General features: G+C 46.3%; 1 protein-coding gene across 4 annotated transcripts in view; it reads right to left on the reverse strand.

Annotated features, from left to right (window-relative positions):
• Positions 1–20,519, reverse strand: part of LOC133407332 (GDNF family receptor alpha-4-like) — a 46,052-nt gene that overhangs the window by 24,274 nt on the left and 1,259 nt on the right. For 3 of the 4 annotated variants that reach the window (XM_061685080.1, XM_061685081.1, XM_061685079.1), the window contains exon 2: positions 19,998–20,136. In XM_061685080.1, the coding sequence (XP_061541064.1) occupies positions 19,998–20,136 (139 nt within the window). Of the gene's footprint in view, positions 1–2,500; positions 2,822–19,997; positions 20,137–20,519 lie in introns of those variants that run through there. The other variant, XM_061685082.1, reaches the window with a different exon arrangement.

A 20,519-nucleotide genomic window follows, 5' to 3' on the forward strand; every position in this document is an offset into this window, starting at 1 on the left:
CAGCAGAACAGCGGTGAGGTGCGCTGTAGGAGTGACAGACGAATTTAAGGTGGAGGTGGGACTTCATCAGGGATCAGCCCTGAGCCCCTTCCTTTTTGCAGTGGTGATGGATAGGCTGACAGATGAGGTCAGACTGGAATCCCCGTAGACCATGATGTTTGCAGATGACATTGTGATCTGCAGTGAAAGCAGAACTGGAAAGAAGAGGAATGAAGATTAGCCGAAGTAAGACAGAATATATGTGCATGAATGAGACGGGTGGTGGGGGAAGAGTGAGGCTACAGGGAGAAGAGATAGCGAGGGTGGAGGACTTGAAATACTACCGTCCAGAACATTGCTTGGTGTGGTCAGGAAGTGAAGAAACGGGTCCAAGCCGGTTGGAACGGGTGGAGGAAGGTGTCAGGTGTGTTACGTGACAGAAGAGTCTCTGCTAGGATGAAGGGCAAAGATTATTAGACAGTGGTGAGGTCAGCCGTGATGCACGGATTAGAGACAGTGGCACTGAAGAGACAACAGGAAGCAGAGCTGGAAGTGGCGGAAATGAAGAAAAAATTTTGAAATGAGCTCATCGGAGGGACAGCCAAAGTTTGATGTTTTGGAGACAAAGTTCGAGAGAGCAGACTTGGATGGTTTGGACACGTCCAGAGGAGAGAGAGTGAGTATATTGGAAGAAGGGTGCTGAGGATGGAGCTGCCAGGCAAGAGAGCGAGAGGAAGACCAAAGAGAAGGTTGATGGATGTCGTGAGGGAAGACATGAGGGCAGTTGTTGTTCGAGAGGAGGATGCAGGAGATAGGCTGACGCGGAAAAGGATGACGCGCTGTGGCGACCCCTAAAGGGACAAGCCCAAAGGAAAAGAAGAGGGTATCTATTGTTTGTTCAACTTTGTTCAAAAACTTGACATGATATAGAAAAACTGAGACCCGTTTTGGATTCTGCACCCAAAAAGTTGTTCTAAACACCTGTGCGACCTAACTCAACAGAAAATTGTGTTCCCCAGTGTATCATTGGAGATCATGAAGAAAATTCACCCAGTGAGTTCGAGTGATTTTTGTCCAAACACTTCATAGAACTATTTGCATTTTCTGTGAGACTATCAAAAGCAGATACACTTTTCAGTCACAGGTGAGCCAGAGCCAATTTCTGACAATATTGGCCAATCGCTCTCAAAACGTCTTAAGAGACACAAACAAACCTCTCCAACGGCCAGAAAGCAGAACCATTTGTCATTTGAATTCTCGCAGTCTTCTAATTGATGGTGATAGGAAAGTTGTTTTGGACCACTTGTCGTTCAATTTTCATCGAAATGCTAAGTCATCTTGTCAGTTGTCTCTCAATTTATAAACTGCTTTGACAGCACTCTGGTCGTCTCCACCGCTATTACCAATCAATCTTCAAATGTATCAACTCAGCAGTCATTAAGGACATTTCTTGTATAACTGCTTAAATTTTAATGCGGTGCTTTGTGCGATGCTATCAATGGACCTGAATCTTGCTCGTGTTGTTTGGATTTTGGTTTCCCCACCCACCAACTCTTCTTGCATATGCAGTATAAAATAAATCATGTTATAATGAAGATGTATTATTCAGTGAGAAATCACATACTGGCAACGTTATGTGCCGAGTAAGTTTTGGATCAGCACCTTCATCCAACTAAATGAACCAAAAAGATAAAAACCCCTAAAAGTATATTATATTTGTGGGGAAATTCTCATCCAACTCATAATGTTCATTCATATTTTATTGACATGCAGACGTACTGTATATTGAGACTTAGGGTGAATATTGTTTTATATGGGCAATAATTCCATTCTTATAGCTTGTGTTGCTTTTAATTTTGGGAGAGCTATAAATCATAGGTATAATAAGCTATAAATGTCAAGGAATATTTCGTGTCTTAATTAGATATATAAATTGCTGGATTCTGTTAAAAAAAAGATATTGACTTTAAGTGCTTCAATTATGTTTTTCCATGTGATTTTATTAAGTAAGTCTAATGCAAGATTCCTATTTAAGTACATACTGTACCATTTCATTATTCTTATCAAGTAAACCTTTAATTACAGTTTATTTCGAAAGAAATGCTAATTCGAACATGCACATCGGTTGCACATGATTTAAATGTAATTGGAATCAACAAACATTATTCGATTTTTTTTTTTTTTTCAATTGCACTCTAGTAGTGTCTTCCTTATAATTCCAGATTCCAGAGTGTCGAAAGTTTCGCTCCATGGCTAGGGAGATTATATTGATAATAATTAAAAAAAAATAAAAAATAATAATTCATTTACTTTGATCAAAATAATTCTGCTTTGACAGTAGTAAGTGACACGAGCCGAGGAGTTTAACAGTAACAATTAATACTGAATTAATGCCCACAACCATGAAAGCCAGTAAATCTAGTATCCACATTTTGCGGCTCAAATGAACTAAAAGTCCGCTTTTTCATGAGATACGTTGCAAATGCATGTGGTTCAACATAAGTCGAATCGTTGAACCTACCTGAGGAGAAAAGAACAAGGGCAGTCCCGAAGAAAAGCATGATGTTTGTGTTTGATGGAACCCACGGACTTTTTGGGACGCCGGAATTGGTCGCGCTCTCTGCTGCTCCGGCAGCGCTGATGTGCGTCCCGTCAACAAAACCGCGCGGCCCCTTAAATTCGTTCATCCGGCGCAAAGGAAGAAGCAGCCCGAGAAAAGGCGACGGAGAAAATCCGCTCTCTTGCACCTCGGTGGTGCAAGTCAGCACGCTTTTGCGTGCGCAATTCAATTAGCGAATGCCGACGGCAAGCCAAGCATCACCCTTTTCTTGCCTGCGCTCATCGCGACTCTTCTGATGAGTGTGCTCATGTGCGAGCCATGTCGACTGGCCGCAAATGGCTGCGGTTATTATTTGACGTCTCTTTCCCTCCTCCCTTTTTGTTAGTTCTTCACCAGGCTGTCCAGAATGAGGTACGGCGGCACCTCGGTTTTCGTCATGAATCCGTGCCACAAAGTCGGACTAAAAATCGAATCCCATCCAAACAAAAAACAATGTTTCCTATCGGAAATAATGTACATCCAATAATTCTGTTCCAGACAAAAACAATAATGTCAACAAAAAATACATTTAATAGAGAATAACTGAAATAACTAGCACTTAATTCCCGGGTTGCACGTGATTAATATGTGGCAAACGGACGTAATTGTCCCCTCTTTTCCTCGTAATATGTTAAAACTCATTTGAATCATGCGCAACCCATGCACATTTTCAAATCTCATTTTGCAATTGTTTTTTTATGCCACCTTGGTTGTACATGCGTCCACGTCTCCCATGCATTCCTTTTTGTCATGGTAAATACAGAAGCGCCTAACGGTAAAGACGTAAACAGCTTCACAATGAACACGTTGCCCTTCAAACTCTGCAGATACAAGTTCGTAAATGATCCTAACTAGCCCTTAAACCTATTACGTACACTCTTTATACAATCGTAACAACGGCAAAGACAGGCAATAGTCCCGACACTTCCGCAAATTCCTTTGTTTCATTCATTAAAGTAATGACTTAGAGCACCCGTCACAAAGACGGGCGTCTTCTGAAGTTGGGCGATGACAGCATTAATCACTGTTCTCCAGGAAGGAGCGGTGACTCGACGTGACTCGGAGCTGCGCTTCCTATGCCTTTGAACAGGAAATATGAAAATTCAGCTGTTTTAGCGAGGAAATCATTGAACTTATTGGATTGAAAAAGACAATCGATGTAAAGCACGGACCATAGAACTCAAACGGAGCAATTTAATGGAATCATAAGGTTTTATTTATTATTCACATGCAGTGGAAAGGAGAGACCACCAGGGGGGCGGTGAGGCTCAGCCTCGCTTGCCTCCCCTGACCGCACGTCCATCCGTTTTCGAAACCGCTCGTCCGCACGAGGGTCGCGTGCGCGCTGGAGCCTATCCCAGCTGACTCTGGGCGAGATGCACTGTTTGAAAAACGTATTCCTTTCCTATTCTACCCATTTTATTGGTGGTTACTGTTGATATGTTTTTAACGGTTTGTATTTACATGTCTGTTGGTATGATTGTTGTCGATGTCACCCTGCTCCGCAAAGCAAATTTCCCCACTGAGGGACAGTAAAAATGACTGACTCTCACTTCATAGCTCAGAAATAACACCATTTATATTGCTGTCTGCAAAATGGCCGCCTCATCCTGGCACTTCACCTCACAGATCCCTCGAGTGTATTGCAAAAGTTCCCTCCGATGGCATTCACAATTTGAATGCCAAAGAAGGACCGTTTGACAAAAAGAAAAACATTTCTAAAAAAAGGAACTCTGAAGACGCATATTAAGCAATAGGAAAAAAATGACTCGATATCCAAAAAATAGAATTAGCCTTTTCAGAAAACATGCTGCAAGTCATGAAAATACATTTCAAACACGGAACGGTCAAGACATTTTTGAAAAATGTTACTTTAGAAGATTTCCTTTTCCCCAGAAACAATTGTGACCTTTTGATAGATAATAACGGCCAATAATTCAAATACTCGTGAGTCAAATGAATTGGTTTTCAAAACGGAAAATCAGTACCGTTATTGATCAAGTCATATGAAAAAGACCCATATACACCCAATCCCTCCGTTCTCAATGCCATTTATCCCGTTCAGGGTCGCGGGGCGCGCTGGAGCCCAGCCCGGGCCGACGTCCGGCGAAAGGCGGACGGCATCTCGAACTGGTCGCCAGCCAGTCGCAGGGCGCATGCTGACACGGCCAACCTGCATTGAAGGCACAGGCGGCGAAATGAACGAAAAAATTGAAGAAACAAGGCTTGCCTCGTGATTATTTCCATCGCTGGTCGTAAACGATTATAAAAAGTAGAACAAACAAGAGTTTCATTTCCTGAGCCATCGGGACTTTGAACTCGAAATCATCATAAAAAAAAAAAAAATTCAAAAAAAGTTCAATACTGCTCTGGGTGACACCATATGCCTGTTTACATTTTCTTGAGTAGAACACTTGTGGGTTTTCTGGAATATCTTGTTTGAGTGTTATAGGTGTGCGTTTTGCATGACGTACTGCGCAGTTTCTCCGAATTATCGAATACAATGACAAGAAATCTACAGCTCATGTAAATTGATGACTGTAACAAAAACGATAATAACATGAGGTATTACAGAATCTCCTATGGTTTGGCTCCGCAAATGATGTGTATGTGTTTTTTGGGGGGGGGGGGGGGGGGGTCTTGCAGCAAGCGGGTTCAAAATGCTCTTCATCCAAACCTGAGTTCAGACTTGAGCTCTCCTTAACTCAAAAACTGGGATCGTTCAGGTCCACAACAGCTGATCGGAATTACCTCAATCAAGTCTAAGTACGCTCACCCCGATCCCGTGTAATGGACCAACCACGGTATTCTACGTCATCCTGCCGACTTCCGGCCAATCATATCGCATGACATCATCAACATTTTACTGCCCCCACGGCAGATCGAGATCAATATGCTGACGTCGCTTGGGCGGCTCGGAACCCTGCGTCTCCCTCCTCTCGCGGTTTGCCCACCCTCTGTCAACTCTGGTCTCCGTGGCTTACGAGCCGACACCCTCACACTTCGCCAATTGACAGTGATCAAGTCAAGGTGAAGGACACAGAGTAGATGGAAGGGAAGCAATCGGCGGAACTGGCAGAAATGAGAGCGGTGGTAAGTGTTTTGGAGTTGGCAGAAGGAACAATTGTGAACATTTATACAGGCTCAGCATATATTTGTGGCGTAGTGCACATAGAACTGGCACAACGGTTAAGAGTAGGTTTTATGACAGCCACGGAAACACCGATAAAGCATCAGCATGAGGTAATTTGGCTTTGGGAGGCTTTAATGGAGCCCCACAAGGTAGCTATTATAAGTGCAAGGGACATAGCAGGAGCGATGGCTTGGTGGAACAAGGAAACTTTCCAAAGGTGACATTAGAGATATTGCTGGACGAGCAAAGACATGCATCTCCAAAAGAGAAAACTATTTGGAAGGTCAATAAGGCTTTCCCAGTTGCCACAGGTGTGACACCATTCTGACGGTCGTCCTGTTCCCTTGGCAGTTCGGCTCCGGGTCCTGGTGGAGGAAGCTCATGGAGCGCCGCATGTGGGTAAGGCACAAATGACACGAGCACTTATTCATTGGTGCCAACCTCACTTCCAGGATGCAATTGACAGTTTGGTGAAGAATTGCGAGGTGTGGCAGCTATTTAATATTTGTCCAACAATGAAACCACTCTAGCGGACCGTTCCGTTGCCGAGACACCAGGGAGAGGAAATTTTATTGGATATTACAGACATGCATCAATGTGTACGTGGCCAACGCTATTTGTCAGTAATCGTGGATCCGTATACTCGTTGGCCCGAGGCCTATCCCTGTGAAAGGGAGGAGGCTCCCTCTGTGTATTGGTTAACAGTTATATTCTGACCCATGGGTTTCCCAAACGAATGGTGGCTATAGTATTTTAATGGTTTAGGATGTTGCACAATTTTTCCAGGCAGTTCCAACTATCGTAGCTTTTAATCATTTTTTTTTTTTTAAATGAAGTTTTCAATAAACTGCTTTAATTTTAAGAAGACCAAGACAGGGTGGTGTGGTAGCAGTTGAGAGAGAGAAATAAAAATATACATATACATCCATCCATTTTCAACACCACTTATCCTGGGTAGGGTCGCAGGGCGCCGGAGCCTATCCCAGAGTACTTGGGGCACTGCTGAGCTCGACTCGGGACGTTGTGAGTTGGTGGGGAGAGTACTTCGAAGACATCCTCAATTCCACCGACACGCTTTCCCATGAGGAAGCAGAGTCTGCGGTCTCTGAGGCGAGCTCTCCTATCTCTGGGGTTGAGGTCACCGAGGTGGTTAAAAAGCTCCTCTGTGACAAGGCCACAGGGGTGGATGAGATTCGCCCGGAGTTCCTAAAGGCTCTGGATGTCAACCAGGGCTGTCCTGGTTGACACGCCTCTGCAACATCATATGGACACCGGGGACAGTGCCTCTGGATTGGCAGACTGGGGTGGTGGTCCCCCTTTTTATAAACTACACGGGGATCACACTCCTCAGCCTTCCTGGTAAGGTCTAAAGCTGGCCATGGAACAGCGGACCAGCTTTACACCCTCGGCAGGGTCCTCGAGGGTGCATGGGAGTTCGCCCAACCAGTCTACATGTGTTTTGTGGACTTGGAGAAGGTGTTCGTGTCCCAGAGATGTCCCTCTGGGAGTTCTGTGGGGGATGCTTCGGGAGTATGGGGTGCCGACCCCCCTGATCCTGGCTGTTCGGTCCCTGTACGACCACAGTGTCAGCATTTGGTCCGCATTGCCGGCAGTAAGTCGGACTCGTTTCCGGTGAGGGTTGGACGCCGCCAAGGCTGCCCTTTGTCACCGATTCCATAACTTTTATGGACAGAATTTCTAGGCGCAGCTGAGTCATATAGGGTGACCTCAGTTTTGCATCTCTGCTTTTTGCAGATGAGGTGGTTCTGTTGGCTGTTGAGTGTTAAGCGGCTGGAATGAGAATCAGCACCTCCGAATCTGAGACCATGGTCCTCAGTCGGAAAAGGGTGGAGTGCCCTCTCTGCGTCGGGAAGTGGGCTTCCCGGCTGAGGCTGCTGCCCCCGCCACCCGACCTCGGATAAGCGGAGGAAAATATACTTAGGTAGGTAGGTTAATTGAAGACTCTATATTGCCCGTAGGTGTGAATGTGAATGTAAATGGTTGTTTGTTTCTATGTGCCCCGCGATAGGCTGGCGACCAATTCAGGCAGTACCCCGCCTCCCGCCCAAAGATAGCTGGGATAGGCTCCAGCACGCCGGCAACCCTCGTGGGGATAAGCGGTAAAGAAAATGGATGGATATCTATATATATATATATATATATATATATATATATATATATACACCACAATAATTAGACTCAGATTTGGGATAATAGTAAAATCTTAGGTCTTAGGCCTGAACATGTACCCAGAGTAGATTACTAGTCGGTTGCGTTCCACTAATTATGAGGGGCCAGTCGAATCCAAAGATGCCAGCGGCGAATTTTTGTCCCAGTTCAGCCCTGGTCACGATCTTCTGTTTCTTGGAAGATCAACATTACGGAAGACCTGCCCGCATTATTAACACAGCTGATATAAGGTCCAGCACATTCTGACTCTCAGATTGAATTTACTGAGGGTCCTCAGAGAGAACAACATCCTTTTACCCTCTTTAGAAAAACTACACAGTTCCTGATGTCTGGAAACAAGACTATAGGCAGACTATATTTTACCATTAATCAATTTTTCCCCATAGATGTAAAAGAATTAATTAATTAAAAGAATTAATAGTATGTTAGTATAATTTACGCTCTGATAAGGTATCTGTGCAATAGTGTCGATTGAAGACGTTTGCATAGTTGAATTTTTATAGCTTCGTGAATATTAAATTATACCCCCTATTTTTCTTAAGGTTGATTGTTGTTCTGCTTAATAAATCATATTATTAATATTTTGTTTTGTGATAGAACACCGTAGAGACGGAATTTGCAGTGTTTTGCGAGACAAGGAATAAAGTGGCAGGAGCAGTCGCAGAAAAGAAAGGAAACAGTTTAACCTGAAAATAGAGTGGACATTTGGAAAAGTGCTTACACTTTGAAAGAATGATGAATGGGAAGAAACAAATGTGAAATGTGAAATGGAATGGTTTTTGTTTTCAAATAGATTTTTTTGTACACAGATACAGTGTTTTTCTTTCTGCCTGTTTATGTAGTTGTTGTTGTGCTCCCAGAAGAGATTTTATCTGAATTATCGCAAAAGTAAGTGAATTATTGCGGCCTATCTCTGAGTGGCAGATAAGCAGACAGTGACTCTTTCAGGACAATCAAATCTGCATCAAGGACATCTTTATTGACCCTCCAAGGCTCGCTGTGAGGTGAATACAGACCGTTGGTTGAGATGATGGTACGGTATGGTTGATGCTTTTCAGGCCGTTGCTATGGTTCTCTGCTGTTCACATCAACACCGGGTTGGCCCCAGGCGTCTACTCGGACGGGGGGTATATCTTTTTGATATCGTAAAGACCTCTTCATAATTAAAAAAACTAAAAAAAAAACCATAGACAAGATTGCGTCCTTAATTACTCTACAAATGAGGAATTTCCAACCCAACCTCCACATCTTCATTTCCGCCACCTCCAGCTCTGCTTCCTGCCACTGTCTCTAATCCGTCCATCACCACTGTCTTCTGAACTTTGCCCTTCATCCTCGCAGAGACTCTTCTGTCACATAACACACCTGACACCTTCCTCCACCCGTTCCAACCTGCTTGGACCCGTTTCTTCACTTCCTTGCCACACTCAACATCGCTCTGGACTGTTGACCCCAAGCATTTCAAGTCCTCCACCCTCGGTCGGACGCCAGGTTGAACCACCTGATGACATGTTTGTTAACGTCCATGTCTGTTGCTTGCTTTTCGACATGACATTTGAGTACAGCGCCTATACAAAAACATTCACAGCAAATTAATTCAAGCAATGTAAAGTCTCAGTGGATATTTAGTCCGGAGACTACATGTAAAATTTGAGATGAAATTCAGGGGGGGTCACTGGGGCGACCTCCTAGGGAATATGGTGGTGTAATGGTGACTCGCCCATGTTCCGTGGGTGTTGGAGTGGTGCCAGCTGGTGCCCACCTGGGTCCCCCGCTCTGGCTGCTGGTGGGGTCACATCTGGGCACATACACATATCAAAGGGTTCCTGGGAGACCGGTATGGGATCGGGAGGGTGTGTGTGTCGGACCGGGTGTCAGCATGTTCCCAGTGCGTGCGCCCTGCCCCTCCGCCCTGCCTGCCCCCCTGGATTTTAAATGTATCACACACACTCCCCATGTTTTAATGCACCACATACACCCATCTCTGGGTGGCGGTGGGTCGTGGGTGGGAAGGATTTGGCTGTTAGGAAGCAGTGCCAGTCGGGGACCTGGCGGTCATAGTAACAGGGGGGGGGGAGGTGGGTTCTCACTTAGTTGCATGCCGGTGCTCCTGAGGCCGGGGCCCCCGGGGCTGGATGACCGCTTGGTTTTGGGGCTTCCCTTTTATAGCCCGCGGCTGCTTCTTGGGTTCCCACCCCTTATCGTTCCAACAAACAAGGGACACTCTCCTGCCCTCGGGCTGGGCGGGGACTAGCCGCATCGCGGCCCTGCGGGTTGGGGGGGGCGTCTGGCTCTCCTGAGGGTTGGGGAGGCAGGGCGCGTGGGGCAGTGGGTGGGGCGGGGCTGGCATTGGGTCCCTGCGGCCCCCACTGGGTGGATAGTTGTCGGGGCGCCTCGGTGGGGCCGGCGGACCGCCCTTGGTCCCTCGGTGTGGTACGTGTCCCGTCCGCGGCGCTACTCATATTTAATGTTTCATTGTTGTAGATAATGTAATGACTTGCTTCTCTCATCCTGTTTACAATTAGTGCTTTGCCTTTTGTCTTTGTTTCTCTCTCCCCTCGAGAAGCTTTGTTCTGTTCGAATGATCAACTCTGACTCTCAATAAACCTCAATTAGAACACTAACAAACCACAGCGGAAGCTTAAAAACTCCACTGAGACACAATAAAACTGCTCCGGCATAAAAATGATACAGATTTTCCCATTCTGCTTGACCTAACAGCCGAACAGGACAAAAAAAAAAAGTATGAAACTCAGCAACAAACCCAATTTTAACCTTTTGACCGTTTAGAACAAGCGCTCATCATGTCAATAAAAATGGTTTTCCCATTATAATCGGTTCTGTTACACCCCTACCTTGTGATTCCCCCCAACCTATTTTAAAATCTGCCTATGCTCCATAAGCTATGTAAAGCACTTTAAGAAAGCGTGACGTTTCCCCCCAAATTGATAGTAATGACATGTTTATGGATTGAGCACAGAATCCCTAAACATGTCAAGTGTATTGCCATCACTGCCATCTGTTTGAATGCCATCTTTCCATTGGCACGCTTCCAACCGATGTTCTTGGCCACACTCCCACAAAAAAGATGTGTGACACGATGTTCCAAGTAACACGTTTTGTGTCCTGTTTAAGTTACTGTATTGTAAAAAAAAAAAGAGGTTTGGTAACCAAAACATGGTTGGAAATATTTATTCCATATGACAATTTTCGTTTTTTTTTTTTTACAGATTTTAGCAAGAATCATGGCAGTTCAAGCACATGATTGAATGTGTGTGATGGTAATCAACAGGACACGAGCGGCCACTTTGGGGATGAAGGAGCATTGCTGGAAAATTAACTATAAATCACGCCGATAACTTTCACACGTTGAATGAAAACGAACCAACTCTAACTTGTTTTCAGTAACCTCATGCGATGAACAAAGGGCTGATGCCGACGTGCTGTTGAAATGAACATGGACTGTTCCCAAACAGGACAGACACAAGCCTTTTATTGTTCCTGATGGAGGACCCTAACCCCAAATAGTGACACTCTTTAAGCCTGGCGAAGTTGCTTAGGTTTGGCAGTGAACCACGGTTTGTTGTTATTGAAAGTGCGAAACGACTTTGTTGGTGCACACACCTCTTCACAGAAACTGATATAGGATGTGACAGTGTCCGTAGTCATTTTACATCTGCCTCCGCCTGCTCTTGGGTCCAGCTATTCCCCACACGTGACAGAATACTTGGGCCACTGCGGACGCAGCAACTCCGGAGGCACTGAAGAACGCGCTAACCCTCCAAGGCGCCCACATTGGACGACAGGACAAAATACTGCATGAAATCACCTAAATGCTCCACTCCCTTTCGCAACAGGTCTCCCTCCTTTCCCAACAGATGCAATCCATTCAAGTACTCCTCCCGAGCCCACAGCTTCCGAGCCACCCCGCTTCCCGTACAAAGAACCTCATGTCCCCGCGCCCGAGGTGCATGTAGCCAGTCCCTACTTAATCGCTCACTCGTATTCATTCGCCAACCATACGGTTATCCCACCGGACGATCCAAGGTAGCGTATGTCACTGACCTCCTCTGGGGCAAAACAGCAAAGTGGTCCACGTTCTTCTGGCAAAACTCCTCTCTGGTACTTCATTCATTCGATTCTTTTTCCGCCAAACTCCGCAGAGTATTTGATCACCCAGCTCAACAAAGAAGGCACCCTTTGGCCACCTCACGCTCACGCAAAAATGCCCTCCCGGCTCCAATAATGGAACTGCAGGGCAGTATATGACACAGTATATTATTACACAAAGTATATTACTTCACAAAGTTTTGTCCACTCTCACCGATGCTATTTGCAATACCCGCCGAACCTCTTGCTACTGCTATTCGTCAGAATGCTAATATTAAAAAGGTATTTGCTCGCGAGTGACATAACACAAAATCAATCTGTACGCTGATGATATTTTTTTCTTCTCTTCAGGCAATCTTCAATCTCATTAAAACCTTTTCCACAAATATCAGATGACTCTATCCACTGGACAAAATCAACAATACTCCCAATCACAGCAAACTCATGGAATCCTGCAGATCAAATCCCAGATTGCCCCATTCCTATAGGAAACATTAAGTATTTAGGTATTAATATGTGACCAAAACTCACAGAGCTAACCAATCTAAATTATACACCACTTCTGGGGGGGGAAAAAAAATCCCCAGCTGATTTAAAACGCTGGACAAACTTGCCTATATCACGACTGGGAAGAATAGGCACAATAAAAATGAAGCCCTTACCTCAAATAAATTATGCATTTTCAATGATTCCGTTGAAATCGTTCCAAACGTTAGATTCTGCTGTAACAAATGTGGATTCAAAAAATAAGACAAATAGAATTAGTTTATCCAGGAGGGATAAAACAGGAGGGAGGCCTCAATGCTCCCAACTTTAAACGCTGGAACCCAATAATTGCATCCACCTTAAGGTCTTGGCGGAAAAGTTTAGAATCTACAAGACTTCAATTAGCTCCCAGTATGCTCTCCCCAATCTGTCATAATTGGGAACAACGTGGAATTGACCACCAACAACCACTATTTAACAGTGTTTTTAGGACACGTGATGAATTGTTCCAAGAATTCCAAATGACAGCCGGAAGCTTTCTTCAATACAATAAACTAAAAGCAGCAATTAAAAAAAAGAATACCAACACTCCAGTGCACCCTTGAGCTGCCAGAGTTTGTCAAGCAAATAGTGAGGCTTCTTCCGCGAAGGAAAATAAAATCTTAAATAAAGAAATAAAAGTTTGCGGTGGCCGGTTGCCGTGGCGCCTCGGTGGTCCCTCGGTTTGGGACGTGTCCCGTCCGCCGGGCTGCTCTCGGGTGGACTCCTGGGCCTGATCCCGCCTCTCGATTTATTGGGTGGGGTCCTAAACCACTGCGGTGCAGGCACAGCAATCAATTACAGGACACTTCTGTCAGTCATTGTATATGCGAAACAGTGTCAATTCACTTGCATGTGTCCGCAGGCACACACCCCTGGGACTTTTTCCCCCCGGGTGTGGGGCCACTCATTTATTGCGACAAATAACTCATGAATATGCAAATTGCTTGCGTATCCCCTCACTCGCACTCTCGTCCTATCGGCTTTTAGAATTGACACAATCACTTCAGTTGTACAGGCAGCTTCACGACCCATGTCCTGCATGTTTGTCAAAGTCAAAGTGAAATAAAAACAAACTAGAATGGAAAATCCAAAATGATTATAACCCTGACATTACACACACACACCACTAATATGGATGCCGGACGTCATCCAGGGCTCTGGCGTTCACTTGAAGATTCAGGGTCCTTCTTAAAGATATACAGATACACCACCAGGAGGATATTGGGATTTCATTACCAACAGAAAGAGATCAGTCGATACTCTGCTTTATCTCCCGAGTCTCACGGCGGCCCCACTTCATCTTCATCACTGCAGGTCGATTTTTAATGACAGGATATGAAATGTTTCTTGTGCGTCATATGTTGCCTTTCCACAGGTCATATTAGTTCTGTCAGTCTGTTGCTGGCAGCAGCTGACACTTTTTAGCAACAGCAGATCCTATGCCGTAGGGCCTTGCCTGACACGCGCGCACACACACACACACACACACACATCCTGCATTCTGCGCAAAAATGGTGGGTGCGTGTCGTGTAGCAATGGGGATTTATACAGGGTGCCACGTAGTGGTTCGCATATGTCTTGTGGGGCGTTTGTATCGTCTTCATTTCTTCACTTTTCTTGCAGCCCGCCCACACATATACACAGATGTGTTCTTTGCCTCCCTTGCTTAAAGAGGCTGTTTATTTCTAGTCCCACCTCGGGGTGAGCTGAAAGTATCAGCAATCTGTCAGCTGTCACTCGCCATTAATTTTCATTCCTCGTTCCCCTCCAATGCACATAAGACGAACCTCAGCTGTGAACAAATCTGGAAAGACTTTGGATTCAACTTCAACAAACCCCAAACAGAAAAGTGCACACACAAAAAAGACAACTTCGTTTTTACATTACTTTTTGTGGCATGAGATTAACTCTTGATCAAAGTCAAATGTGCTCACTTGTGATCATTTATTTTCCAGCATGCCGACAAAAGGAAGCACTCCACTAACCCCATAAGTGGTCCACACAGCCCTCAACCAAGCGAGAACCCCTACAACCACCTGCTCTTCCGGACAATATAATGTGCAACCCCAATTCCAATGAAGTTGGGACCTTGTGTTAAACATAAAAGGCACTGCATCAAAAACCGACATCAATGTGCAAAGGATATCACCGCATGGGCTCAGGAACACTTCAGAAACCCAATGTCAGTCAATACAGTTCGGCGCTACATCCGTAAGTGCAACTTGAAACTCTACTATGCAAAGCAAAAGCCGTTCATCAACAACACCCAGAAACGCCGCCGGCTTCTCTGGGCCCGACCGAGCTCATCTAAGATGGACCGATGTGTTCTGTGGTACGACGAGTCCACATTTCAAATTGTTTTTGGAAATTGTGGACGTCGTCTCCTCCGGGCCAAAGAGGACCAAGAACCATCCGGAGTGTTATGGGCGCAAAGTTCAAAAGCCAGCATCTGTGATGCTATGGGGCGGTGTTAGTGCGAATGGGTGATGCGGGGGCTGTAAATGTCCTGCAGGGACATGCACTCCCAGGAACTTGGTGCTGCGCACCCTCTCCACCGCTGCACCGCTGATGTTCAAGGGAGCACGCTGGGAGTGCAATCTCCTGAAGTCCACAACAAGCTCCCTGGTTTTCTCCACATTCAGGGAGAGATTGTTGTCCGTGCACCACCCGGCCAGGTGGCTCACCTCACTCCTGTGGTCTGCCTCGTCCCCGTTGCTGATGAGACCCACCACAGTTGTGCCCTCCGCAAAACGCGATGAAGAGGCTGGGGCTGTGTATGGGTGTGCAGTCATAGGTCAGCAGGGTAAAGAGGAGGGGTCTCAACACACATCCTTGAGGAGCCGTCGCGTCCAGGGTGATGGTGCTGAATGTGTTGCTGCCAACCCGTACTGCCTGCGGTCTCCCTGTCAGAAAGTCCAGCAGCCAGTTGCACATTGACGTGTTGAGCCCCAGCTGTTCCAGTTTGTGAATCAGTTGTTGGGGGATGTTGGTATTGAATGCTGAGCTGAAGTCTATGAACAGCGTTCTGACACATGAGTCCTAAGAGTCAAGGTATGTGAGGGCAAATAAAATGGCCGGCACTTCAGAACCATAAACTCCAGCGGTGGTGAACAGTGCTGACTGACCAAGACAGCGTCCCGGCACCAGTCATCGTTGATACAAAGACTCAGCCCGTCGCCGCGGGTCTTACCTCCCTCGACAAGAGCTCTGTCCGTTCGCTAGCATGCTAGCCGGTCGAGGTGAATGGCACCATCTGTAACGCTGCTGTGAAGCCATGTTTCCGCAAACACAAAAACACAGCACTCTCTCACAGTTTTACGGGGAGAGCGGAGTAGTCGAATGTAATCCAGCTTGTTGTCCAGTGAGCATACGTTGGCTAACAGGACGGCGGGAATTGCCAGCTTGCGTGTTTAGCCCCCAGCCTCGCTCGGATGCCTCCACACTTCCCGAGCTTCTGCTTCCTCCTTCGCCATTTGTGGCGCCTCCACTGCGGGCGCGATGCCGGAGTGGGAGTCAGAGTTGTTGTCGGCGCCCGGAGCAGAGCGCAGTTTCGTAGCTCCTCAGCGAGAGTGGTCTTTAACTCCGTAAAAGTAGTTCTGCCTTCGTTGAGGGGGACACACTCGGTGAGGGCTTGCGATAATTAACCAAGAGAACAAGAGAGGAGACAGAAAAGGGCAGGACAGGATGTGAGAAAATGAGCAGTGCTACTGACGAGTGGTGCAGTGGGATTCTTTTTTAGTGTCTGTACACCTGTAAGAACCTGTGAGTTGATATGTTAGCATAAACCTGCGTTGTTATTACTAATCCCAGCACAAGCAATTCAAGCCTATCGTGTGTCAATCGAACTAATGAGTGAATGAACACCATATCACATCACGGGGAGGAGCACGGGAACGACCACCGCCCCCACATCCAAACTAAAGTACAGTGTATGACAATCGGCCACTGGCCAGGGTGGGGGTGGCGGCGGCAACTGAGTTAGGAGCTAATCATCAATGGGGTGGCAGGGGGCAACTCGGTGGAGACCACTGGCCTTGCTTTTCTCCAATAGAAGTGGTGCGAGTGACGAGAATGAACATCTGGGATCAAACTCCTGCGAGTGACGCAAGGCGAAATTCCGCTTCGCGTCCAGTGTGAATGCAGCACGAGCCTCCCTGGAGATGCACAGGATGTGAGAAGAATTGTGAAGTGGAATGAAAATGATATACGGTTGTATGCGAAGATACTGTAAATCTGAAAATATTGATATTTTAAAGTTTGTTTTAAAGTTTGTCCCACCACTCGCAGATTCTGTCGAATGTATGTATGAATTGAAAGTTCTTAATGTCACGATACAATTGTATCCGTTCAGACTGGAGCAAGAAGCAGGCGGAGGCTGAAGAAGTTTGTGGAGAATGGTTTGTTGAGTCAATGTATTCGGAGTGGACCTCTGGGGCGGAACGGAGGGCCGTCGAGACAGAGAACGTGCGGGAGGCAGCGGCGTGAGCAGGTGGCGGGGCTTTGACGGCGTGGTTGGAGAGAACAGCGAGGCGGGGAGCACGGGAGGAGCACTGAGGACCAGGAAGAAAATGGATGGCAGAACAATCGCAAGATGACTGGGGAGGGAGCGAGGACGAGAGAGGGCGCAAAGCGCCACCCAAGCTCTGACAACGGAACTGCAGGGCACAGCTCATGACACTTAAACCTCCTTCATCTTGATGTCGACAGACAGGAGCGACACAGTGAACGATCAGATGTTGCTCCGCAAAGTAAACGACCAGGAGCTTCATCATACGGGGCTGACTTAAAGCATGGTGAGTAAAAGAACGAAGGGTGGACAGAAGAGTTTTTCTTCCGAGCGGCCTGAAATCAGGTCATACGAATTTCTCAAGGCTATCCACGTCACGAGCGAAGATCTCTGCCGACCTCTCCGCCCCCAAACCAGCACTGTCAACGTAACAAACGCGTGTGCTCTCACAAGCCGCGAGGGTTGGCTCTTCTACGCGGAGGCTGCCAATCAGAGGCAAGGGGGCGGTCTTAGCCAAATATGGAAAAAGCGGATACACAACTGGGTCGAACAGAAGTCGCTGTCAGAGAGGCCTTTTCTGGACACGAATGCAACAAAACCAAGGTGTTTTTTGTTTTGTTTTGTTTTGTTTTATAAATGAAATGGACACTTTTATACTAAGTCGACGTTAGAGAGTCACTCATTATGGAGTTTTAAATAGCCAAAATATTGGAACCATAAAGGAAAACGTTCCCACTCCTTGCTGGTGCTGTGTGCATGGTTTTTTGTTATGTTTGTTTTTTTTTCCCCTCAAAACTAAAACTGCTTCACCTCTCGAACCTGTTTTCATTCGTGCAATACTGTTGCGCTATTTGCCATGCTAATGATGCCTCTCTGTTAACAGATGAGCTTCAAGCAAGGCTTTTGCGGTTGGGTCATCTTCATGGCTCGAAAGAACTTCCGAGGTATGTGGTTTTGTGTTGACACTTTGTGTTGACACCATTTGTTTTGTCATTTTGTCTTTTCACTGCTCTGTCGTAAGAAAGTATCTGAAATTCAAAGCAATTTAAAAACTCAAAAATAAGGCTTCAGCTGCTACTTTGCAGCAGTTACGGAGAGCTGTCACGCATGTCTTCAAAGTATTCCCTGTCAATTGACTGTCTGTTGTCGTACTAGAGCGGCTCCAACTCCCGGAGACAAATTCCTTGTGTGTGTGTGTTTTTTTTTTTTGGGACATACTTGGCAAATAATGATAGCAAAATAGAGGCTTAAATTAGCTGCTTATTGAAGAGTCGCCCTGTTGTTTGCTATAAAAAGCTGAAAACACAAACAATGAATCCGTATGAGGTTATCATTCGTCCGCGCAAACAATAAGCAAACCCTCTCCAACTGTTGCCGTCCATCATATTAGCTCGTAGCCTACATCTCACTCAAGAAGTGACTTTCGGCTTTTCCCGATCAGGGGTGAGTCACTCGCATGATTTGTTTGTCTGATGTAACCCAACCATTTTTATCCGGGCTTTAATAAACCCATCTCCCAATGAATTTCACGTTCATTTTTAAGTGCACATTTGCATGATATTACTGAACAAACAATACATAATATGATACATATCGGCACACAAGGTCTCACTCTCCCACTGCATATGGATCGGAGGCGTACCCCGCCGCTCGTGCGTGTCACGTCACGCGACTCACAGCATCCATCCGCCCATCCATCTGTTTTCTACCGCTTGTCCGAGGTCAACTCTGAGAGGTACATTGCGTGCGGGTAGCCCAACCTTCTGACCCGTGATGTAATCTGGAGCTAGGGACCTCTTACGGTCAAGCAGCGGCCTTGTAAATGGCGAACTGTTTCAAAAGGGTCCTGCGAGCTCACTCCCAAATTCTCCTGCTGCGCCTCACCAAAGTCAATGCGGAAGGATCGGAAGAACTATAACTTATAGAAGGGGGGAGGGAGAGAGAGAGAGAGAGAGAGAGAGAGGATGACCATAAACGACGTGAAAAGGTGAGTAACCAGATGACGTAGTGGGTAGGGAATTAGGAGCGAATTCAATCCATGTTAATTGACTGGACCGACTTCCAGGATTATGAGATGCAGTGATGCGGAGACCCTTCTCCAGGTCCTGATTCGGTCTCTCAGTCTCTCCATTAGTTTGCGGGTGGGAACCGATGAGGTTGCGGGACTCCTTCCAAAAGCGGGAGGTAAATTGGGGCCCCCGATCCGAAAACCGTGAATCCTGAACACAGGGTGAAGCGCGGACGGTCTCAGCTGTCTCTCTGGCAGAGGCAAGCTTGGAAAAGGGAATAAAGTGCACCATTTTGTACATTCTGTCAACCACAGTCGTAATAACAGTATTACCGTCAGAAGGTGGGAGATGAGGTCAGTTCGTGGAGTCGAGCTGCGATGGTATTATAATTTCTAATACATTTTCTATAGAAGTTTACAAACCCAAGAAACCTCTTTGCATGATTTGGGTGTGGCCCTATCAGCTACGACAGAGATCTTCCCTGGATCCATCCTGATCTCGCCCTGAGGCAGAACATAGTCCAGAAATGACACCACGGGCTCATGACACTCACACTTCACACTCGGCCACGTCCTTGGTCAAGGCGCCCTTCTATCGGCTGATTCCTGCCGAGCCATCTTCTTGAAGGCGAGACGTCTTCCTTTCTCTCACCGTCAGCGAGCAACCGTCAAAATCGTCCATAATGCTAACGCAAGCTACGCAAATAAATGATAACTTCTACAATTTATTATTTGTCAACCCAAATGGCATGACCAAGTATTCATCATGACCCGTGGGAGTGTTCAATGCAGTTTTCCCATTCATCCCCCTCCCTGATGCGTACCAAATGGTAACTGTTGCGTAAATCAAGTTTGGGGAAAATTTTAGTCCCCTCAAGCAGTTCGCAAGCAGTGGACATTAAAGGGAAAGGGTAGTGATTCTTAATTGTCACCTCATTCAAACCTCTATAGTCTGCGCAAGGACCCGGGGTCTTGTCCGTCTTCTGGGTGAAGAGAAGTCCTGCCCCGGCGGGTGAAGAGGCGGGTCGGATGATTCCTGCTCCCAGTGATTCCTGAATGTAATTCCTCCATCGCCGGTCTTTCTGGTGAGGAAAGAGAAAACAGTCTACCTGTCACGTTTCGGATTTGGTCGAAGGCGAGGAACGCAGGGCAAGAACATGGAGGACCCAAGTGCAGGGAAGCAGGGAGGCAAGGCAGGAGTGCGGGAGTCTCGCAAAAATAATATGTAATCTTCAAAAAACAGCCAACAAGGAACATGGTTGAAGCAAAACTAAACAGAGTCCCACAACCCAAACCAAAGTAATAAAGAAACACTTAAATACCAAAAACTGGAAACAAACTATCACTGGGGAGTAGGACGTAGAACAGATAGGGACAATGACACCTGAAAATGACATAACGCAAAGACGACGACAACTGGCGACGATGACATGGCAAAGACATGTGACAACGACAATGAAGCGAC

This window comes from Phycodurus eques, chromosome 9 (assembly GCF_024500275.1).
Source record: "Phycodurus eques isolate BA_2022a chromosome 9, UOR_Pequ_1.1, whole genome shotgun sequence".
Lineage (NCBI taxonomy): Eukaryota > Metazoa > Chordata > Actinopteri > Syngnathiformes > Syngnathidae > Phycodurus > Phycodurus eques.